At 39.8% G+C, this 24,943-nt stretch overlaps 1 protein-coding gene across 2 annotated transcripts in view; it reads right to left on the bottom strand.

Annotated features, from left to right (window-relative positions):
- map4k5 (mitogen-activated protein kinase kinase kinase kinase 5) overlaps positions 1–24,943 on the bottom strand; it is a 190,308-nt gene that overhangs the window by 88,951 nt on the left and 76,414 nt on the right. For both annotated transcript variants that reach the window (XM_072568678.1, XM_072568679.1), the window contains exons 4-8: positions 13,655–13,719; positions 12,684–12,739; positions 9,710–9,757; positions 8,000–8,042; positions 2,653–2,725 (exon numbers count right to left, since the gene is read on the bottom strand). In XM_072568678.1, coding sequence (XP_072424779.1) covers positions 2,653–2,725; positions 8,000–8,042; positions 9,710–9,757; positions 12,684–12,739; positions 13,655–13,719 — 285 coding nt within the window. The remainder of the gene's footprint in view (positions 1–2,652; positions 2,726–7,999; positions 8,043–9,709; positions 9,758–12,683; positions 12,740–13,654; positions 13,720–24,943) is intronic.

Below are 24,943 nucleotides of genomic sequence, written 5' to 3' on the forward strand. Positions count from 1 at the left end.
CTGAGTAAAGAACCTGCCTCTGACATCTGTCTTAAATCGATCACCCCTGAATTTGTAGTTATGCCCCCTCGTACAAGCTGACGTCATCATCCTTGGAAAAAAGACTTTCACTGTCTACTCTATCTAATTCTCTGATCGTCTTGTATGCCTATATCAAATCCCCTCTTAGCTTTCTTCTTTCCAATGAGAACAGGTTCAAGTCTCTCAGCCTTTCCTCATAAGAGTTTCCCCTCCAGACCAGGCAATATCCTGGTAAATCTCCTCTGCACCTTTTCCAATGTTCCACATCCTTCCTGTAATGGGGCGACCAGAACTGTGCATAATATTCCAAGTGTGGCCGCACTAGCATTTTGTATATTTGCAGCATGATATTGCGGCTCCGGAACCTAATTCATCTACGAACGAAACCTAACACACCGTATGCCTTCTTAACAGCATTGTCATCCTGGGTGGCAACCTTCAGGGGTCTATGTACATGGACTCCAAGATTCCTCTGCACATCCACACTCCCAAGAATCTTTCCATTGACCCAGTACTCTTCCTTCCTGTTATTCTTCCCAAAGTGAATGACCTCACAGTTAGCTGCATTGAACTCCATTTGCCACCTCTCAGCCCAATTCTGCAGTCTATCCAAGTCCCCCTGCAACCTGTAACATTCTTCCACACAGTCCACTACTCCACCGAATTTAGTGTCATCTGCAAACTTACTAACCCATCCACCTATGCCTCCTCTAAGTCTTAGATAAAAATGTCCAAACACAGATCCTTGTGGCACACCACAAGTAACCGGACTCCAGACTGAATATTTTCCATCAGCCACCATTCACTGCCTTCTTTCAGAAAGCCAGTTTCTAATCCAAACTGCTAAATCACCCTCAATCCCATGCCTCTGCATTTTCTCCAACAGCCGAACATGTGGAACCTTATCAAAGGCTTTACTGAAGTCCATGTATACTACATCAACTGCCCTACCCTCATCTACATGCTTGGTCACCTTCTCAAAAAACTCAATGCAGTTTGAGAGACACGACTTGCGCTTGACGAAACCATGTTGACCATCTGAAATCAAATTGTTGCTTGCGAGTTTATAAATTCTACCCCTTATAATCCTTTCCAAAGCTTTTCCTACAACAGAAGTAAGGCTTACTGGTCAATAATTACCTGGGTCATTTCTACTGCCCTTGAACAAGGGCACAACAGTTTCAATCCTCCAGACCTCTGGTACTAAACCTGTAGACAATGACAACTCAAAGATCAAATCCAAAGGTTCCAACACCTCTTCCCTAGCTTCCCAGAGAATCCTCAGATAAATCCCATCCGGCCCAGGCGACTTGTCTACTTTCACTCCTTCCTAGAATTGATAACACCTCTTCCTTACTAACCTGTCTAGTCTAATATCCCATATCTCATTCTTCTCTTCTACAATATTCTCCTTTTCCTGAGTGAAAACTGATGAGAAATGAGAAATATTCGTTTACCACCTCTCCGATCTCCATAGAGTCCACACACAACTTCCTACATCTGTCTTTGAATTGCCCTAGGCATCTTTTTATTCCTCACATACCTATAGAAAGTTTTCAGGTTGTCCTTTATTCTATCTCCTAAAGATTGTTCATGTCCTCTCTTTGCTCTTCTTAACTCTCTCCTTAAATCCTTCCTAGCTAATCTGTAACTCTCCATCGTCCCATCTGAACCATGTTGTCTCATCAACACATAAAGCCTCCTTCTTCTGCTTAACAAGAGAGATGCAATTTCTGTAGCAAACCACAGTTCCCTTACCTTATCACTGCCCCCCCCACACCCCCACCACTACCTGACAGGGACATACCTATCAAGGATATGCAATATCTGTTCCTTAAACCCGCTCCACATTGATTGTCCTTATCCCTTGCATTTTGCAACCCCATTCTATGCATCCTAAGTCTTGCCTAAACATATTATAATTGCCCTTGTCCCATCGATAACGCTTACAGAACAAAATTTCAAAATTTATAAATTATTCCAAAATTGGATGAATGGCAAACAGGAATAGACAGGCTAGCTTTACCCATGGAGGAGCTGGAAGCAGAAATAAGATTTTTAAAATTTGAATGGGCAATTGAAGGAAATAAATCTGCAGGACTACAAGCAACTTACACCATCTATAAGATGCATTGCAACAACTCAAGTAGGCCATTCGACAGCACTTCCCAACCTGTGCCTTGTACCATATAGAAGGACAAACACAAGTTCCTCTTCAAGGCACACACCATCTTGATCTGGAACTAAGTCATGATTCCTTCACTGTTGCTGGGTTAAAATCCTGGGACTCCTTTCCTAAGAGCACTGTGAACATACCCACACTGCCATCACTTGAAGTGGTTCAAAAAAAGCAGCTCATCACTTTCTCAGGAGCAATTAGGGATGAGCTTTACATGCTGGAGTAGTCAATGGCACCCATAAACTGTGAATTAAGATTTTTAAAAAATGTAATGCAGTTTAACAAGATACAGCTCCTTACAGTTAAACACCACAAATATGAATACTATTTCACTTTATTTCTGGATTTATTCTGCATTCTTACTATCTTTATGACTGTACCATATAGTGACAGACTGGAGGAATTGCCTTAAAGTTGCGTGTACAACACAAGGTAGAAATAATTTTACTTACCAGTACGGGGTTCCAATGAAGGACTTCCTCTTGGCTATAGTAGCAGTTATTTTTGCTGCAACACCAAAATCAGCTGAAATGCAAAAAATCAACATATTTTAGCTTCAACTTCTTACACTTTCAATATCTAATGATCAGAACTGTTGCCGCCAACTGTAGGGGATCTGTAATATCCAAAAAAAGGGAAGATAGACTTATCAACTAACTAGATTGAAGAATTCATAAAAATAGCAAAGCAGTAAGTAAGCAAGCAAGCAAGCAAGCAATAAAGTGTATTGTATAGAAAGTGAAAAATGGGCACGGACATGGGATTAAAGAAAATAAAATACCAAACTTTGTTTTAACAAACACCCTATGAACCACCATCCTCGACAAACTAGCAAAATGTATACACCTCAAATACCAGAAGTTTACCGGATTATCACATTTCCCCGCAATGTCAGAGTGGTTACTGCCAATAAATTTTATTGATAACAAAGTTGCGTTATTATTTGTCATAAATATAGTAGTGATGTGCATATCCCCTGCATTATGTTTCTATTATTTAGTGTGCATTTTTACATTGATGAGGAAGTCCACATAATCAATCAAAATATTTGATCAACCAGTGCACTCCTGGTTGCATAAGTGCCAGTTAATAAAACCTTTTGCTGTATTAAAATTACTAAATTTTTAAATGTGCAATTTTAAAATGTTTAATTTTCATGGTGAGAGGAGTCATACAACTCATTCAATAAGGCTGAACATTTTTATTTTTTGACTGAATGGCAAAAACAAATGTGAAAATAGCTTAAGTTTGTATGAAAATCAGTGATCAAGGTATCACTGATTTTCATACAAACTTAACCTCTTGCATCTGCAGAGGTTTGCACATGGGGAGAGGGACTGGGGCAGATTGGTGAAATAATACAAATTTCCACATTCAATTATGGATAAACAATGCCATAATTTACAGACAGTGTTGTTACTATTACAACTGCAAATCTCTATTTTAATTCTTTTTGTCCATCTTATTGAGTATGGTAGGATTGCTCTCTCGAGATGGTGTAAGAAATTTTCCAAGGTACTTCAGAATTAAATAAACAGGGACAGGAGGTAGCCTTGAGACCCATTCAGCCATTTAGTAAGATTACGAATGAAATTATACCTCAACCCTGCTTTCCCACTCCATTCCCATCCCCCTAAACTTCCTTGGTATCCAAAAATCCTTTGATGTCTGTCTTGAATATAGATTCATAACAGCACTGGTGGTCATTCGGCCCATCCGCTCACTATCATCTTTCTGAGGAGCAATTCAGTTAGTCCCACTCACCTGCCCTAACCCTCAAACCTGGCCCACTCCCAACAGCACCCCCAGAACCCCACAGCACATTGCCTTGCAACTGCTGACGGTGTAACAACTGACCATTTACCTCCTCTGTCCTCAATATCCAAGGGTCCAAATGTACCTTTCAGGGAAGCAGCACTTTAGCTGTGGGAGTTGGTGGGCTTGTAGTAGATGTCCTTGGTTTAGTCGCCGGAGATGGAAAGGTCCAGGAAGGGGGAGGGAAGTGTCCGAGATGGTCCAGGTGGATTGGAGGTTGGGGTTAAAGGTATTGGTTAAGTTGATGAACTGTTTAACCTCCTTGTGGGTGCATGAGGTAGCGCCGATACAGTCATCAATATTGCGGAGGAATAGGTGGGGGGTGGTGCCAGGGTAACTGTGGAAGCTGGACTGTTTCATGTACTCACAAAGAGGCAGGCACAGCTGGGTCCCATGCAGGTGCCGGTGGCTACCCCTTTGGTTTGAAGGAAGTGGGAGGCCTGGAAGGAGAAGTTGTTAAGGACGAGGACCAATTCAGCCAGTTGGATGAGGATAATCGGTAGAAGGGTACTGTTTGAGACAGCATGAGAGGAAGAAACAGTGGGTTTGGAGGCCTTCATCGTGGCGGATGGATGTGTACAGGGACTGGATGTCCATGGAGAAGATGAGGCATCGAGAGCCATGGAAACAAAAATCTTGGAGGAGGTGAAGGGTGTGGGTAATGTCCCGAATGTAAATGGGGAGTTCCTGGACTAAGGAGGACTGGATAGTATCAAGGTAGACAGAGATTAATTCAGTGGGACAGGCGCAGGTTGAGACAATGGGTCGACTGGGGAAGTCAGGTTTGTGAATCTTTGGTAGGTGGTAGAATCAGGTGGTACAGGGTTCACGGACAATGGCGTTGGAGGCTGTGGATGGGAGATTCCCCAGAGGTGATGAGGTTGTGAATAGTCTGGGAGATGGTTTGGTGATGGGAGGTGAGATTGTGGTCGAGGGAGCAGTAGGAGGTGGTGTCTGCGAATTGGCACCTGGCTTCAGCGGTGTAGAGGTCAGTGTGCCAACTACTACTGTGCCCTTGTCTGCAAGTTTGATGGTGATGGTGAGGTTGGGTTTGGAGTGGAGGAAGTGGATTGCTGCGCATTGTGAAGGCGGGAGGTTGGACTGGGTGAGAGCGGTGGACAGGTTGAGGCAGTCAATGTCATGGTAGTTATAAATGAAGTCAACGGCAGGTAACAGGCCAGCATGGGGTGTCCAGGAGGACGGGGCGTGTTGAAGGTGAGAAAAGGGGTCCTTGGTTAGTGGGTGGGAGTCTTGATTGAATAAAGTGGGCCCGGAGGCAGTGGAAGAAAATGTTCAAGGTCACGATGTTTGTCAAACTCATTAACCTGAGGCCTTTGCTGAGCATTAATCCAGGAGCGTACAATCCAGTTTACTGCATTCGCAGCTCACAACGTGGCTACAATGGGAAAACGGAGCATAGACTGGGTGACTGCTTCGCAGACCTTCTGCCTGCAAAAAAAAGACACCACACAGCTTCTAGTTGCCTTTCACTTTAACACACCACCCTGTTCTCTGGCCAACACCTCTGCTTCAGGCTTGCTGCAGTGCTCCAGCTAGATAGTTTCTAACACCTTTGTCTATCCAACTGTTTTCTCTTTTTGGGCTCGATCTCTGCCTCCCATTTACTCCTTATCCCTTTCTTCTGCACATAAACCTACATTTTCCTAGCTATCATCAGTTTTGAGAAAGGGTTGCTGGAACCAAAGCGTTAACTCCGATTTCCCTTCATAAATGCTGCCAGACCTGCTGAGCTTTTCCAGCAACTTATGCTATTGTTTCCGATATACAGCATCCGCAGTTCTTTCAATTTTTAAGCATTATTCCAGGTTTGTGATCCTAGTTCTACAAGTTCCAGCCAGGGGAATATTCTCCTGGCACTGACAATATTCCAGGAATGTTACTGAAGATTTGTACACCAGAACTTGCCGCACCACCAGCCAAGCCGTTCCAGTACAACTACAACATTGGTTTCTACTAGCCAATGTGGAAAATCAGCCAGGTATGCCCTGCACACAACAGAGGCAAGTCCAACCCAGCTATTAATCATCCAGGTCTATTCTCAATCAGGAAAGTGATGGAAGGGGTTATCGGCAGTATCATTTGCTAAGTAATAACCTGCTCATTAACACTCAGTTTGGTTATTTCTGCACATTACTGTTTCTTAGCTCCTATAAACGGATCTATGTATTAATTTTTTAAACAAATATTTTCTCCACTTTTACTACATTTATTTCCTTCTTCAGTTGCATACCTCAAATCTCTTTTCCATTTTACCAGTTCTTTTTAAATGTTAGGGTGCCTGGAGCATTTAGTTTCTAACCATAATCAGTCCACAATAATGTATCTGTACTATTCGATCAAGCCAATCTATTTTTAAGATTTGGGCTATTACTTCATCTGTTTGATGTGAATATTTTCTATATTTACACATGTTGCTATCAGCTTTATGATTTTTTTTATTTTCCACCTGATATCAACTTAATCAATGCCCTACTATCTATGAGGAGGAGAAAGTGAGCATTGCAGATGCTGAAGATCAGAGTAGAGAGTAAGTTGCTGGAAAAGCACAGCAGGTCAGACAGCACCCGAGGAGCAGGAGATTTGACGCTTCGAGCATAAGCCCTTCATCAGCCCTTCATAAGCCCTATTACCTTTAAGCTTTCTATCCCTTCCTGCCTCACTGCTTTTTGTTTACTTTACACAAGTTGCAACTCTCCGCAGATGCAGAATCCATCCTCTCTCCTACCACAACATATTCCTTTTCAGTGTGTGTGACACTCCTTGCAACTAATAAATAAGCCAAATTCTCTTTTGACTGAACAGATTCCAACATTTTTGCAATGCTTTGAAGGATGATACTTTTTTTCATTTAAAGCATATCTTAGTAATGAATGTGAGAAAGGGGATAGTAGAAGATAAACACATCCAATACAATTGTACTTTCAACAGGAAAATAAAATTAGAGCAAATTGCAATTCAGCCACATGTGCCTACATTCCAGCCACTAATCTAAGAGCACTAGTGATAAAGACCTTGTTGTCGATTAATGATTGTGAGATAGGGATAGAATGGACAAGATGACAAAAAGGACAAGAGCAAAGCAAAAGTATCTTATACAAAACTTTTCCAAGCTAGAAATATTTTCAATTGATTGACGTCAATTTAAAACTTTCAATGAAGGAATGAATATAAGCTAGCACATCCTTCCTGTGGTTATCATATGGTTAAATTACAATGGAAAACACAGCCAAACCTGTACAGCATTATTTATGCATGCAATTTCCTGGTACCATGGTGGTTGGTGTTAAACTGTACCCAGTTGTGATCAGTTAATTCAGCAGAACTACACAAGTGAACTCAAGATTCTTCTAGTTATGTGGCTCAACAGCTAACAGATCACTTGCTATATGTACAGTCTGTCATCATGTCACATACAAAGTTTTTTTGCAAAGATTTCATTGTTTGGATTCTACATTTTAATTTATACACAGTATCCAGAAATTTTGCTATAATAATTAATTGAAAAAGCTGGTTGGTAGACTAAAAAGATTTAATGCATTCCATTTCAGATATCAAAATTCCCATGTTCTTCTTCAAAATGACCACTCAATATTCAATTGGGTGACAATATTTTCTTCAACTTATAGTTTGTACAACAATTTTTTTCCTCTAAATGGGTTGGCTAGTGGTCCATTCTTCTCATTTTTATTTGAGTAACCCACAGAAAGCTAAGGAAAATGAACTTGTGATGCAAAAACCTCCATTCTCACACCATATAGTATAGTGTAGCACATATTTACTCAAAGATTTTGTTTTAAACACAAAAACTGCCTTAATCTTTCATGCCCAACCAAAAAACTACATAATCATATTTACATTAAAGGAATACCAAAAAATAATTTGGTGTCTAGATGTGCTACCATTAGCCTTAAAATTTTAAATAGCCAAATTATGTCAATGTTGGGAATCCTGGGTCATACTCACCTAACTTTACATCTCCATGGTCAGTCAGTAATATATTTGCCCCCTGAAAGAAAACATTCAATTTTAGAAATTAAGTAGTCATTAATTAGCATTCAGCAGATTTTTTTTTAAACTTCATTTTTTCCAAGTAGGTTGGAACCGACCATTTCCAGACATCTGCCAATGCACTACTGATCTGGTAATACACAAGCAAATGCCTTTTTATTATTTTTGAAAATTTTAAGAAATAAGCCTTTTTCTTTTTGTCTGCAAAAACCATGGATTGCATGGAGAAAGACCTGATTTTAAAAACAGATTTACCACAATACCTGCATAATTTCACAGCAAGGAATTCAATACTTATTGTGAACTTTCTTTTGCTATGCGATCCTGCAGATGAACAGGAACAAGGAATTGTTCAGAAGTGAAGCTAATTGATTCTCCGCTAACTGAAAACAAAATTACAAAGACACAAACAGAGAGAAGACTAAAAAAGGTTGTCCTGTTATTCTCCCCGGTAGAAGCTGTTCTCTGCAGTGAAACCATCAGTTTAAACTTGAAGAAAACCCATTCCTGCAATCGTACCTGTAGCTGTGACTTTTGAATTGATACAGGAGGCATTTCGCAAGTGAGGAAGTTGCTCTGTATTTCTCACCGAACAGTGGAAACTTCCAGAGGAAGACCAATGAACACGAAGCGCCTCATTTACTGAGGTCGGATCACCTCAACATCGAAATTGCAAAACAAAGACCATTGAACTGGACGTCCCAATTTCACGAGGAGAAAGTGAGGACTGCAGATGCTGGGAGATCAGAGTCAGAAAGTGGGGCACTGGAAAAGCGCAGGAGGTCAGACAGCATCTGAGGAGCAGGAGAGTCAATGTTTCAGGCACAAACCCTTTATCAGGAATGGGGGGGGGGGCGACAAAGAGGGCTGAGAGATAAATAAAGGGGGTGGGGCTGGGGGGGGTATTTTGGAAGGCAATACATGGATGAGGATGGGGGTGATGGTGATCGGTCGGAGTGGAGGGTGGAGCGGATAGTTGGGAAGGAAAATGGACATGTCGTACAGTTCAAAAGGGCGATGCCAGGTTGGAGGGTTGGATCTGGGATAAGTTGGGGGGAGGGGAAGGGACGGGAAAGGAGGTGAGGAAACTGGTGAAACTGACATTATTGCCCTATGGTTGGAGGGTCCCAAGGTGGAAGATGAGGAGTTCTTCCGCTAGGCATTGGGTGGCTAGGATTTGGCGGTGGAAGCAGGCCAGAACTTGCATGTCCTTGGGGGAGTGGGAGGGAAAGTTGAAGTGGTCAGCTGTAGGATGGTGGGGTTGCTTGGTGCATGTGTCCTGGAGATGTTCTCCGAAATGTTCCGCAAGTTCCCAATTTCACCAATCTATTTTACTTATTTGTTTGTTGTGCAGGAGAGATTAAAAGGAAACCAGGATTTTAATTATTAGTGCTATTTTTGCTTCATCCGAAAACCTAGTCAGTGCCTTCTATCAACCTTCGTCTGAAATTCAAGTACTGTATACTGGAGTACTGTGTTTACAACTCTGGAAATTACATGTTTTGATTTACAGCACACAACCCCATTAGATCATAACAATTAATCAGGTTGTTCAGCAACATATAGCAAATTTCCACTCTGACATGTGGCATATACAGTTTGATTTGATAATGAAAAGTATTCAGTTTTTAGAAATTTACAACAAAAATGCAAATTTAGGCTTACCTTTATATCTCGGTGCATTTTTCCTTTACTGTGTAAATAGCCCAGACCCTACAAAACATGTAGTGCACCATCAAGCACAAATAAAAAACTGCATAATAGTAAAACAGAAGTACAGATGAGAACAACCATTGGTCACGTGCCGAATCCATCATAAGAAGAAAACTCTATCACATTCAACTATTGCTCATCACTGAACGGTTTGACTCTACTACCATCTTGAAAAGATTAAACGCGCCTGAAGCCAGATAAATCTCAAAATTTGTCTTGAATAATTTCTAGGTTGTTATAATTTCACAGCACATTCAGAAATAATGCTGTAGATTTGTCTTTTACACACAATTTGCCATTTTTTTGGTTTCTCCAAGATATTCCCCCCCACCCTTTCAAATCTTCAATCTTTGCAAGTAATCAACTAAGATTTCGATGCTATTCCCTTAAGGGCTTAAATGACTTCCATATCCATTAAATATCAAACATGCTATTGGTCTGGCTCAAGGACAGTCCGGTTTCAGCATGATGATATTTGATGATTTATTCTTTAGCAACTCAAAGCATCAAACAATTAACAATTAGTCTAGTCACTGAAGTTTTGTGAAGGAGGGTCACTGCAGCTGAAACATCAACTGTGCTTTCTCTCCACAAATGCTGCTATACCTACTGACTTGAGGGACTCATGGCGAGTTGTCGACTGAAATAGTGGAGGAGCAGGGACTCCTGGCTGCAATAGGCCCAGAGCTGGTACCTTGCAGAGACCTTGCCGAAGTCCTGGAGCTGTGTTGGGACCCCAGCTCATGAAAATTAACTCTATTTAAGTACCTTCTTTTTTATTCTTTTATACCTCAAAGTAGCACCGGATTGTAGTGACAGAATACTTTTCACTGTATACTCTAGATGTGTGACAATAAACCATTCACTCATTTGCATCTTGACTTCAATACTAATATTATTTTTCATGAAACAATCTGCTGGAATTCAGTTCATTTTATTTTACCTTTCACGCAATTGTTACGGTGCTTAATTAAATCTTAAATGCTCAATGCATTAAATTTACACAGCTAAAAAGAAATGTGTCAAAGGGGATCCTGATTAGCTAAGCATCGTATTTAAGACAATATTTTTTGGTGTCATTTAAACAAAAAAAAAATGAGAGAGACTGGACAGATAAACCATCTTCAAAATTAATATTGGCAGCTATTTACTTTAATTATATTTCATGCAAACTTTCTCCTATCTTACTTCATCTGTTATTATGCATAATCACCTGCTCCTTTCTCTCCCTTGTGTTTATCTAGATTTCCCGTAACTATATCTATGTTTTGACCTCAATATTTCTTACAGTAGCGAATTCCGCATTCTAACCAAGTAAAGTCTAACTGCCTCGAATCCATATTGAATTTAATAATATTTATTTTACAGCTGTTAATTAGAAATTACGCTGGGAAACATTTTTATCATCACAATTCGATCTGGGTAGCAATAGAGGGTTAGTTAGCTCAGTTCGATGGATGGTTGGTTTGTGATGCAGAATAATGTTAACAGCTTGGGTTTAATTCCCATACTGGCTGAGGTCACAGCAAAGTTCCCGCTTTCTCAACCTTGCCTGAGGCATGATTACCTTAATGTTAAACTCAACACCAATGGTCTCTCTATAATCCTTCAAAACTGTGGCATCTATGTCCTGACCGAACATGTGGAAAATTGTTATTTCTTTAAAACATTGGTAGAATTGTTAATTGTTGTTAAAGAATGTTTCAAAAAGAATTTTAACAGTTTTTTTAAAATCAATTACAAGTTTCTTGGATAAAAAGAAATATTGGCTCATGTGACTTTACCTGGAAGCAATAGGAACCAGTGTTAAGACCAGTAGTAGTATGGTTGGAAGCCATAAAGCAGCATGAGGCAAAAGGGGAAATCAGCACAGAGATACAGATACAAAAAAGCGTTGCACCTGGACACAGCTATCATATTCTAATAACTTGTTCAGAGATGTTGTGATCTCACACCTCTAAAATAAGCAGGACTTGAACATAGGCCTCTTGGTTCAAAGACAGAGACCTCACACACTACTACTGCACCATAAGAGCCCCTCAGTGTTAACAGTATCCTAGAACCTCAGAATACAACTGCCAGTGAACACAACCGAAAGACTGACTCATTTGAGTAAAAAAAAATGTTAGAGATCCTCGGCCCCAAAGGTTAAGTCTGAAAACGAAGAGACACGGTGTCACATTTATGTACAGTGTGATGCAGATGCTTACGGCAGTCTTAAGAATACAGAGTTAAATTTGTTTTTATTTGAAGTATCATTTGCTTGTTAATTCCTTTGTAAATTCCACTTACTTGAACATAAATCAGGCTAAAGATACAAAAAAACTTTATCATTTTGATCATTTCTTTATTGGGGGGGGGGGGGGGGGGGGGGCACGCACCAAATGTTGACATTTAGGTTCATGGTTTTCCCTCAGGAATCATAACAAAATGTCAATCCTATAAAACCCTTTCACAATTTCAAATGTTAATCAGGCCACACCTCAACTGCCTCCTTTCTCAGTGTCCCAGAAGTTACACTCTCAGTTCTCAGATCAGTAAACCAACCAGTGTGCAATGTCTGGGTGAGTTTACCCTTGCCATGTTGCTGCATGATGGATATCAGAAAATACGATTCATCTTAAGGGTATGATTTATCTATCTTCCAAGTATTAAAAGGTGTTAGACAAAACTTCTCACTATTAGTGAGAAGTCAGAAAATCTATGCTCAGTGATAGTTGCTCAAAATTACCAATAATTGTAAACAAAATAACTAATTAAGTGATATAAATGAATGACATTGGGATTAATGGTCTGCAATTGTTCTGGAATTTTTTTCCCCCCCAAGAACGGCAACTCACATCAGATTAATATTATGCTAAAGCATTGTTCTAGTTGCTGGCAATAAATTCTTAACATACAAAATAAAAGAAAAACCACAATCTACCTGCAAAGTTTCTCTGCAAACATATGCTATCTGTAGTTCTGATAGGGGTCCAGTTACTGTAAAACAAAGCATTTTATAACTTCATTACTCAGTCAATGAACAATCAGTCTACTGCAAACTTTAGCAAACAGAATATGGAGAACTCCTTTTAAAGCACAATCAAGTCAGTACAAATGAAATTTCTAGTCTTGAAGAAAGGGAACTAAGCGAGAGACAGGTGAAAAAAAAAGCTAATTGGGATGAGTGGCAGAGGGTAGTGACTGGCAATACAGGAACAGATGTATTGGACCCGAAGAAGAAATTCGAAACCAAGGCAAGAGTGTGTGAGTGGGAGAGTGAGAGTGGGAGAGTGAGAGTGGGAGAGTGGGAGAGAGAGAGAGAGAGAGAGAGAGAGAGAGAGAGTGGGAGAGTGGGAGAGTGGGAGAGAGAGAGAGAGAGAGAGAAAAATATCAGGGATAATTGGGCAAGAATGAGTAAAATGGCATGAAAAATAATACACAAACATTTTTAAAGCGATTCACAATGAAATTTTATAGATCTGCAATTCTAGAAGAAAATAGGACAGTCGGCATCCGAAGAGATAACAGGCTAACATCTTGGACAAAAGACCATTCTAACATTCAAAATGTTAAACTGTTTTGGTTTTCTTGAACTGATGCTGATTGATCAGTGCATTGTCAACATTGGCAGTCCCTTTCTTTTTATTCACAAGATAAATTACTATTAAATAAAATCACTATTAAGTAGGCAAATGCAGAGATATTTCACAAATAGCAATGAAATGCATTATTTTGGTGGGATGAGTTAAAAAGGTATTATAAACGTTGATTTTCAAAACAGCCTTGACTGATTATTTAACATGGAAATTAAATGTCCAACAGGACAGCAATTTATTTATTTTTGAGGGCAGGGTGGAAGGAGAGAGGGGAAGAACAGGTGGGTGGACAATGAGGAGAACTTAAGCAACAAACCATGGTACATATCCTGAAGTGATCCACCTCCGCAGTACTCCATACAGATCCATAACTTTTCACGGCTAAAAGATACAAAATAGCTTTCAGAAAATATTTAAAACTCAAGTTACAAAGTAGAAAACATGGAAATTCTCATTGTTCACAAAGTGGTTGTAAAATAAAATCTACAACCATTGTTGAATCTTTAAATTTAAAGACCAATTAGTTGAAAATGTTTTTCATCTTAACCAAGCAAACAGTCAAAATAAGTGGAAAGTACTATCTCCACAGCCTAAAAACATAGACTGCAAACCTATGAAAGAAATGCAATGCAGTAAAACTGTTCCAAACAGAAAATACAAGCACTGGTTACTAAAATCCACTGTGGGGTGCCAATAGACTGCGGATAAGGAGCAAGTAAATCAACGAACAATATAAATCTCAGAAGCCGGGTGCACCTTAATTATTACAAAACTTTTGAATTTTGTTATAACAAAAAAAATCAGACCTTACTTCAGCTCTTTGTTCAGCATTTATAAAATATTTATGGTCATACAAGAACATAAGAAATAAGCGTAGGAAGAGATAATTTGGCTCTTTGTTTTATATTGAGTGGTAGAATAAGATCAATGACTGATCTTTTACTTCTCCCACTATCTCCATAAACCCTGCAGTACCCAAGCATTTAGCAATTTTTCTCTTGATCAACAACAGAGGGCTGTAGATGTTCAGAAGTGCAGATTACAAAGATCCACAACTCTAAGTAGACCTTAATCTAGGAAAGACAGCACAAGACTTGTTAAAGTCCACTTCCTCAGCAACCTTGAAAGAAAACCTCCCAGGCCAGATGACTTATTCATACTAAGCACTGAATACATAATGCCTAAATTTTCACCCACCCAAAACCTTTGCTTCTACTAATATTTGCAAGCTTCAGCTTCCTTTCTCCACACAAACACACTTACAAACTGAACACCCACAGCTCCCGGGAGTGAAAACTGCTGCAAAGATTCACATCACTGCAAGTTCTAAACAGCTGACCATCAATTCCAAGGCTATGATCCCTAGTTTTAGTCTCCTCACCAATGGGATGCCATTCTCCCAGCATCTATCCCATTAAACTCACTAACAATTTTACATTTTCCAATTCTATCATATTTTTTAAATAACATCACCTCTTTTTCACCAAATTCTATGGAACACAAGCATTATCTATTCAATTTCTCTTCATAGAATAATCTCTGCATCCCACAAATTAAACTAGTGAGCATTTGCTACACTCCCACTAGGGCAAGCATATCCCTCCCTCGGTAATAGCACCAAAATATAGTTCTCCAGCTATAGTCTAAAGATTCTAAGCAATTGCAGTAAGGCTCATTTCACCTTTCGACTCTAATCCTTCCATAATAAAAGCGAACAACTATTTGTTACATGCTCACATTAACTTTGGTTCATCTGTAAGGATAGCCAGGTTCTCCATACATTAAAAAAATTCTATATTCCCAATCCAAGTGGAAACTTTGACAGAGTATATGCCTTCTGACACCTTTCTACCTACTCACTCAGCCTTTATTCCTTTGATGTGAAATATTCTTGGTTATAAAGTGTTTGGAAATGATAGGAATATGGTGGATGGGTGGCACTTTTGGTTTGTAAGAGAACTACAGTATAGTATAGAGAAAAAGGATATTTCACCAGGTTCAAGGAGACTATCCTTAGCTCTAGCTAAATTAATTGAGAAGGGTAGAATTACATTGCCCAGTTTACATATAGAGCAGTAACTAGTGGGAAGTATGTAGAGAAACAGCAGGATAGGGTAACCAAATCCAGAGCTCCCTGGATGACAAAGGAGGTAAAAAATAAAAAGAAGAAAATATTTGCTGATGACATGTCATAGAGTCAGAGAGATGTACAACAAAGAAACAGACTCTTTAGGTCTAACTTGTGAGATTAGTGAGCAAAATTAGGACACGTAGTATTGGGGGCAGGGTACTGACTTGGATTGAAAATTTGCTGACTGACAGGAAGCAAAGAGTAGTGATAAGCAGGTCCCTTTCGGAATGGCAGGTAGTTGACCAGTGGGGTACCACAAGGTTCAGTGCTGGGACCGCAGCTGTTTACAATATACATCAATGATATAGATGAAGGCATTAAAAGTAATATTAGCAAACTTTCTGATGACACAAAGCCGGGTGGCAGGGTGAAATGTGAGGAGGATGTTATGAGAAGACAGTGTAACTTGGACAGGCTAGGTGAGAGGACGGATGCATGGCAGATGCAGTTTAATGTAGAGAACTGTGTCGTTATCCACTTTGGTGACAAGAACAGGAAGGCAGATTACTATCTAAATGGAGTCAACTTAGGTAAAGGGGAAGTACGAGATCTAGGTGTTCTTGTACATCAGTCAATGAAAGTAAGCATGCAGGTACAGCAGGCAGTGAAGAAGGCTAATAGCATGCTGGCCTTCATAACAAGAGGAATTGAGTACAGAATCAAAGAGGCCCTTCTGCAGCTGTACTGGGCCCTGGTGAGACCGCACCTGGGAGTAGTGTGTACAGTTTTGGTCTCCAAATTTGAGGAAGGACATTCTGGCTATTGAGGGAGTGCAGCGTAGATTCATGAGATCAATTCCCAAAATGTTGGGACTATCATATGTTGAAAGATTGGAGCAACTGGGCTTGTACACACTTGAGTATAGAAGGTTGAGAGGGGATTTGATTGAGATGTATAAAATATTAATGGATCGGACACTCTGGAGGCAGAAAGCACGTTTCCGCTGATGGGTGAGTCCAGAACCAGAGGGCACAGTTTAAAAATAAAGGGGTAGGTCATTTAGAACAGAGTTGAGGAGAAACTTCTTCACCCAGAGAGTAGTGGATATGGAATGCTCTGCCCAGAAGGCAGTGGAGGCAAGTCTGTGGATACTTTCAAGAAAGAGATGGATAGAGCTCTTAGAGATAGTGCAATCAAGGGTTATGGGGATAAGCAGGAACAGGATACTGATTGTGGATGATCAACCATGATCATAACGAATTGTGGTGCAGGTTCGAAGGGCCGGATGGCCCACTCCTGCACCTATTGTCTCTTGTCTATTGTCCATGCTGACCAGATATCCTAACCTAATCTAGTCTCATTTGCCAGCACTTGACCCATATTCCCTAAAACCGTCCTCCTATTCATATACACATCCAGATGCCTTTTTAAATTTGTAATTATACCAGCATCCACCATTTCCTCTGGCACCTCATTCCATACACACACCGCCCTCTGCATGAAAAAGTTGTCCCTTAAGTCCCTTTTAAATCTTTCCCCTCTCCCCTTAACCTATGCCCTCTACTTCTGGACTCCTCCACCCCAGGGAAAAGACCTTGTTTATTTATCCTATCTATGCCCCTCATGATTTTATGAGCCTATATAAAGGTCATCCTGCAGCCTCCAATGCTCCAGAGAAAACATCCCCAGCCTATTCAGCCTCTCCCTACAGTGCAAATCCTCCAAACCTGGCAACATCGTTGTAAATCTTTTCTGAACCCTTTCAAGCTTCACAACATCCTTCTGATAGGAGGGAGACCAGAATTGCACACAATATTCCAACAGTGGCCTAACCAATGTCCTATATAGCTGCAAAATGACCTCCCAACTCCTATACTCAATACTCTAACCAATAAAGGACAACATACCAAACACCTTCTTCACTATCCTTTCTGTCTGTGACTCCACTTTCAAGGAACAATGAACCTGCACTCCAAGGTCTCTTTGTTCAGCAACACTCCCCAGGACCTTACCATTAAGCGTATAAGTCTTGTTCTGATTTGCCTTTACAAAATGCAGCACCTGACATTTATCTAAATTGAAACTCCATCTGCCACTCCTCAGCCCATTTGCCCATCTGATCAAAATGTACACTGAGGTAACCTTCTTCGCTGTCCACTACTCCTCCAGTTTTGGTGTCATCTGCAAACTTACTAACTACACCTCCTATGTTCATATCCAAATCATTTATATAAATGATGAAAAGTAGCAGACCCAGCACCGATCCTTGTGGCACTCCACTGGTCTCAGGCCTCCGTCTGAAAGGCAACTGCCACCATCGCCTTCCATCTCTACCTTCAAGTCAGTTCTGTACCAAAATGGCTAGTTAGCACGAATGCCTCACAGCACCAGAAACCGGGTTTGATTCCACCCTCAAGTGATTTCCTGTGTGGAGTTTGGACGTTCTCCCAGTGTCTACGTGGGTTTCCTGTGGATGCTCTGGTTTCTGCCCACAATCCAAAGATGTGCAGGTTAGGTGAATTGGGCATGCTAAATTGCCCATAGTGCTCAGGGTGTCAGGGGTAAATGTCGAATAATAGGGGAATGGGTCTGGGTGGGATACTCTTTGGAGAGTTAGCGTGGACTTGTTGGACTGAAGGGCCTGTTTTCACACTGTAGGCATTCCAATTTTAATTCCATGAGTTCTACCTTGCTAACCAGTCTACCATGAGGAACCTTGTCGGACGCCTTATTGAAGTCCATTCAGATCACATCCACCACTCTACCTTCCTCAATCCTCTTTGTTAATACTTCAAAAAACTCAATCAAGTTCATGAGATATGATTTCCCATGCACTAAGCTATGTTGACTATCCCTAATCAGTACTTGCCTTTCCAAATACATTCTGTCCAACAACTTGCCCACCACTGACGTAAGGCTCACTGGTCTATAGTTCCATGGTTTTCCTTACCACCTTTAAATAGTGGCACCACATTAGCCTTCCAGCACCTTACCTGTGACTATCAATGATACAAATATCCCAGCAATCACTTCTGTAGCTTCCCACAGAGTTCTAGAGTACATCTGATCAGGTCGTGGGGATTTATCCACTTTTATGCGTTTCAAGACATCTAGCACTTCCTCCTCTGTAATATGGACAGTCTGCAAGTTGTCACCATCTATTTCCTCACATTCTATATCTTCTATGTCCTTCTCCATAGTAAACACTGATGCAAAAAATACTTGTTTAGTATCTCCCCAATCTCCTGCGATTCCACACATTGGCTGCCTTGCTGATATTGGAGGCCCTATTCTCTCCCTAGTTACTCTTTTGTCCTTAATGTATTCATAGAATCCCTTTGGATTTTCCTCAACCCTATTTGCCAAAGCTATCTCACCCTACTGATTTCCCTCTTAAGTATACTTCTACTGCCTTTATACTCTTCGACACGTGTTAAGGAATAAGTTGGATAGAGAAGTTTCAGAAGGGGAGATGAAAAAGCAAATAAAAGCAACAGAGAAATTATGAGACGGGTAGCTACAAAGGGAAATCCTAAAGTCTTATATCAGCATATGAACAGTAAAAGAGTGGCAAAACGAGCTGAAGCGCCAACTGGAGACCAAACATTGTATTTACACTTGGAGACAAGACACATGGCTAAGATGTTAAATTAATACTTTGCATATGTCTGTATAGGTAGTTCTCCTATAACACAGTAGTTTTGTTCCCATGTAACGGCGTGTTATAGAGAATCTCAAAAAAATATATAATGGGGGCTTTGAGAAAAACAGGGTTAGGGACTCCAGTTTAGCGAACCTGCCCATTTCTGGTCAGTTAAAAAAATGCTAAGTTGTCACAAGCGAAATTTCCCAAAGTATTATTGTATTTCTGGCGCCTTGTGGAGTAGAATTTAATCCAGAACCCAGCTGTCTGCAAGTTAACTTTGTGAAACTTCGGGAAGTTTTTTGTGGTGAGTGTAAAATCTCTTTTTTTGAGGGGGGTTACTAAAGAGCTGGGATGCTCTGAACAGCTAGAGGTATTAATGGGTCTCAGGTTTGAAAGAGAACGAGGGGCCAAGACTCTCAGATCCTCCCCCAAACAGAGACTAGGCGAACTTGGATCAGGCATAACTTTGAAAATGGGTGAAGTGGGGAGAGATGAGGGTCACCAGTAGTCCGTCCTTCGTTTCACACTTCTCCCCCTTCCACACACATACGCCCTCTCTTGTAAAATCATGTTGAAGCTTCACCTAGCCAGCAGCTGAGCCTCTGCTTAACAAAAGGCCCCCTCTGTTTACGCTCCACTCACTGGACATTGCTGCGTTTGCACCTTCTTTTGCTCCCTTTCTTTCAGTCTTCCCAGTCCTCAGCCCTGATCCCCCTAAAGCCGTACATGATCCCAGCAAGCAATCCAGCAAAATATTCCAATGGTCACTTCCCCTGCCTTAGTTGCAGATAGACGGACAACAACCTGTTGCAATTGATGTGCCAGCAGAAGAAACCACTGCCAGCTGGTAATTTAGGGATGGAATCATGTAACAGAGAAAGGGAGTTTGCTTTATTAAAAAGGTCCACAATTCAAGAATTGAGTTAGAGCCAAATCATGTTTACGAAATCTGCGTTATAGGAAAACTATCTGTACTTATAAGGCAGATGGTGCCGAGGTCACGATGACAGGAGAGCACACTTTATCACTGAAAGAGTTTAAAACTGCTAAAGTGGCGGTATTGGATAAGTCATCTACACTCTGATAAGGCATCAGGGCGAGATGAGATGCATTCAAGCACACTGAAGGAAGTGACAGTGGAAACTATAGAGGAACTAGGACTAAAGAACTAGATAATTGCCAACACTAACCCTGTTTTTAAAAAAGTTTCAATAAGCAGCCCTGCAATTACAGACAAGTCAGTTTAACTTTGGTTAGAGAAGCTTCAAGAAACAATTCTCCAGGAGAGAATTAGTTGTCACTTGGAAAACACTTGGAAAGTCAGTAGTGGAGTTCCCCAGGGCCAATATTGGTACTTTTACTGTTACAAATATACATAAAGTGAATTAGATCTTAGCTTGCAGAAGACAATTTCAAAGCTTGCAGATAACAATTGGAAGCATTATAGACCATGGTGAGGACTGTGCAGAACTTCAAAAAGACATTGTTTGGCAGAATAGGTGGTTAGGTGGTGGATGAAGTTCAATACATGAAGTGATACACTTTGGTAGAAAGAACATGGACAGTATAAAATAAAGGGTGTGCAGGAGTAGAAATATCCCGATGTATATATGCGTAATCCATTAAAATTGATCCGGTAGGGAGAGAGGTTAATAAAGATGAAAATATTCAAGGCTTAATTAATAGAGGCATAGGGGAAAGAGGAGGGTGATTATGCTGAACTATATAGAATACAAGTCAGACCTCAGATGAAAATTTGGATGCAGCTCTGCAAGTATGGTGCCAGAAAGATGTGAATGCACTGATGAGTGAACATAAAAGTCATTTACAAGAATGAAATTTGTTATCCATGGAACCAATTAGAAGGATAAATTGGAGAAATTGTAGACTGCTTTCTTTTGTGAGGCAAAGGTTAAGGGGAAACTTGATAGAAGTTTTCAAAATGATGAAAGTCTGGGCAAAGTGGACAGTGAGAAACTCTTCACATCCAAAACAACTGAAAACCAGGTGGCACAGTTTTAAAATGTTTTGCAAAAGCTATAAATGTGGGTGAGAAAATAGTGCAGGTTTGGAATGCACTGCCTCAAAGTGTTGTGGACATAGATTCAATTGAGGTAATCAAGACAGTATTGGTTTCTATTTAAATAATCAATCCATATGCAGGGCTACAGGAGAAAGACAGAAGTTTTGAGAAGATTTGTAGCTCAGGTTGAGGCTCTGGATGTAGGTTTGTTCGCAGAGGTGGAAGGTTAATTTTCGGACGTTTCATCACCATACTAAGTAACATCTTCAGTGAGCCTCCGGATGAAGTACTGCTGATGTTTCCTGCTTTCTATTTATATGCTTGGGTTTCCTTGGGTTGGTGATGTCATTTCCTATGGTGATGTCATTTCCCATTCTTTTTCTCAGGGGGTGGTAAATGGGGTCCAAGTCAATGCATTTGTTGATAGAGTTCCAGTTGGAATGCCATGCTTCTTGGAATTCTCGTGCATGTCTGTGTTTGGCTTGACCAAAGATGGATGTGTTGTCCCAGTCAAAATGGTGTCCTTCCTCATCTGTATGTAGGGATACTAGTGAGTGGGTCATGTCTTTTTGTGGCTAGTTGATGTTCATGTATCCTGGTGGTTAGTTTTCTGCCTGTTTGTCCAATGTAGTGTTTATTACAGTCTTTGCATAGTATTTTGTAAATAGCATTAGTTTTGCTTGTTGTCTGTATAGGGTCTTTCACATTCATTAAATGCTGTTTTAGTGTGTTGGTGGGTTTGTAGGCTACCATGATGCCAAGGGGTCTGAGTAGTCTAGCAGTCACTTCAGAAATGGCTTTGACGTAGGAGAGAGTGGCTTGGGTTTCTGGACGTGTTTTGTCTGCTTATTTGGGTATGTTGCTGAGAAATCAACGGACTGTGTTTATTGGGTACCCATTCTTTTTGGAAACACTGTATAGGTGATTTTCCTCTGCTCTGCGTAGTTCCTCTGTGCTGCAGTGTGTGTTGACTCGTTGAAAATAATGTTCTGATGCAGCTTAGTTTGTGGGTGTTGTGATGATCGCTTCTGTAGTCCAATATTTGGTCCATGTGTGTTTTTTTCCTGTAGACACTGGTTTGAAGTTTCCCATTGGCTGTTCGCTCTACTGTGTCATCTAGGAATGGCGGTTTGTTATGGTTTTCCTCCTCTTTAGTGAATTTTATGCCAGTAAAGAGTATTATTAATGGTCTTGAAGGTTTCCTCTAATTTGTTTCAAGACCATCAATACTGGCAAGAGGGACAATATTACAGAGGAAGAAGAAGCACTGGTGATGTAACCGTTTAATTTTATTTTTTACCTGATATCCATAATGTACACTTTCAACAAATGTCCTTTGGGCTTAAAGAAATTGGAATTCAATCCAATTCTTCAGCTGCTCCTCTCAATCATAAAATCCTTGTCAGTTCAATATCAAAATTAACTAAAAAGTTGCAAAAGGAAGTCATTTAAGGTTTTTAAAAATTTGAAACATTGAAATTTGTGTTCAAGTATAAACGCATTGCTCAACCACACCCATTCTAACAGGAAAGTGGACTTTTTAAAGAGAGGAAGTCACTCAAAACTGGTGCAAATACAAAATACAATTAAAGGCAGATGACAACGCTAACAAATGTTTACGTATGATCCTTTAAAAGGATGTTCAATTTTTGGGTTTACAGACTTTCACATAATTGCTACACTTTCTCAAAGTAAGTCTTTCCAAAGACTACCAAACTCTCTAGCAAGGGTAGGGTAGTTCAAAGATTATTTCAGACATTTTATGAATAAGACAAATAAGAAAGCATAATGAATATTTCTACTCTACCTTTCAATAGATTCTTCCCTATTTACATGGGTTTTTAAACAATTGGCAATATTTGTATAATGAAACTGTACAATACCAATGTGTGTTTGTGTGTGCCACTAACACAACAAACACAGTTATAAAATCTGCATTCCTGGATCTCTTTCTGGCCACCATTGCTCCCCCTTCTCTCTAACTTTGCAATTGGAAAGGTACATTTGTATTTTCTGGAATTTGTTTATATACATGTATTAAATGGTTAAAAAAAAGTTATTTTATTTGCTATTCACTCACTCTTTCCAGACCAAAAAGTGACAACTGTTAGAGTGCAGGATTCAACTGTGAATTTCCCTAGTAAACACTGGCCAATAGCCATAATGTTTTTGTCTCCTTTCAAAAGCACAGAATTTCATAGCACAGTTGGAGACTACATGCATATCTGAAACAGATACTTCCCAAGATTCATCCCATACCCTACTTCTTTAGGTATTTTCTTCTTACTGTACACTATGTTAAAAATTTGTAGTAAATTTGGATTAAATAGAAGAAACATTTATCTTGAAAGAGTGCCATTAATTCGATTTTAAAAAAAAGAACCATTCCCTTCCTTTCATTTTAAAAACATTTTCTCTTCCAGACATACAAAAATCAGACAGGAAAAGAAACCTAATTGAAATGCGTTGCTCAGGGAGAAAGTGCTAAACTATGAAAACTACCTCCCAGAACTATAGAAAATATAGCAGTTTTTGTCTAGTTTAAAGTTGTTTGTGCAACTGTTTTATCTTAATCATTAAAATGAGTGTAACGACAGGTTAATTACAGTTTATGACTCTACACAAAATGGAATGCACACAACATACCTAACATTTATTGCAGTCAATGCCAAAGTTACAGAGAAGTATTTAGTTTCAAAAATAAGATGATGAACAATAACATTATAAATGAATGGACAAGAGGGGTTTAAGCCTACTAGTGCTCTGTTCTGATAGTTTGATTGACTTCAGCTGGCTATTTCTAGCACTACCCCTTCAGGTCCTTGGTTGCTCAAAATGTGCATGAGGTTCTGAAGATTAAGAAGTGTGTGAACTAAAAACATTAAACAGACAAATTCAGTGAATTGGCCTGCAGGCTGCTAAGCACAAGTATTTGCACTCCAAATATTTCTGATATGAAGATAAAAACTTTACTGACTGCCTCCAATACATGCTATTTTTTCAACTGTAGAGATTTGGAGATACTTGGGTATGGATTCTCAGGGAATAAGATTTCATGCTGTAATGAAAATTTCCTTCTCTTAATTCTTGAAACAATGTTTATTAATTTGAGAACTATATATTGTTATAACAGCTACTTGTACTCATCTGAAATTGCAAAACTAAACAGAAATTGAATGAGGTAAATTGTTCATTAATTTTTGGACTCCCTAGTCTACAGTCTTATTTTAAATAATCTTAAAAACAAATTTGGGATCTTTTTAACTTTGATTATATGCTTAATACAACTACTAAATTTTCAGGGTATATTTCACAATCTCATTTACAGAGCACTGTTTTGCTAATTATAATGAAAGGCAGACATTACGAGATTGATTTTGCACTAACTAATGATCGGGAAGCAGTGAAAGCGAAGCAGTGAAAGCGAAACAGCGAGATAGTCAGAAGGCAATTCAAAAACCAATATCAAAAAAGCACAAAACTTTAAAATGTAAAGTACATCACTATGTTAAATGTATGGACAGAGATTTACAAAGTATTTTCGCCAACAGCCTCCTGGTCAGTACTAAATTTCAAAATGGTAATCGAGCAGGGCTCCTAAGCCAGTGCTTGCTCACTGTTTTGTCCATTTCTTTTCCTTTTTTCTCATTTCCCGTTTTTTTTCCTTGCATAAGCCTTGTCCCGGATGCTATCAGTGACTGTGAGTTGAGGCTCAGTCCGGACCAGATATGAAACCAGTCAAGGTGGCGGCAGAGAAGCAGCGCAGCATGTGGGGTCCTGAGTCCAGCAGTCCGGAGCTTATCTACTCCTCTGTTTTTACCTTTTTTCCCCTTTCTCTGCTTTCTTTAAAACAAATGTTTTTTTT

The sequence above is a fragment of the Chiloscyllium punctatum genome, chromosome 4 (genome assembly GCF_047496795.1).
Source record: "Chiloscyllium punctatum isolate Juve2018m chromosome 4, sChiPun1.3, whole genome shotgun sequence".
In the NCBI taxonomy this organism is placed as follows: Eukaryota; Metazoa; Chordata; class Chondrichthyes; order Orectolobiformes; family Hemiscylliidae; genus Chiloscyllium; species Chiloscyllium punctatum.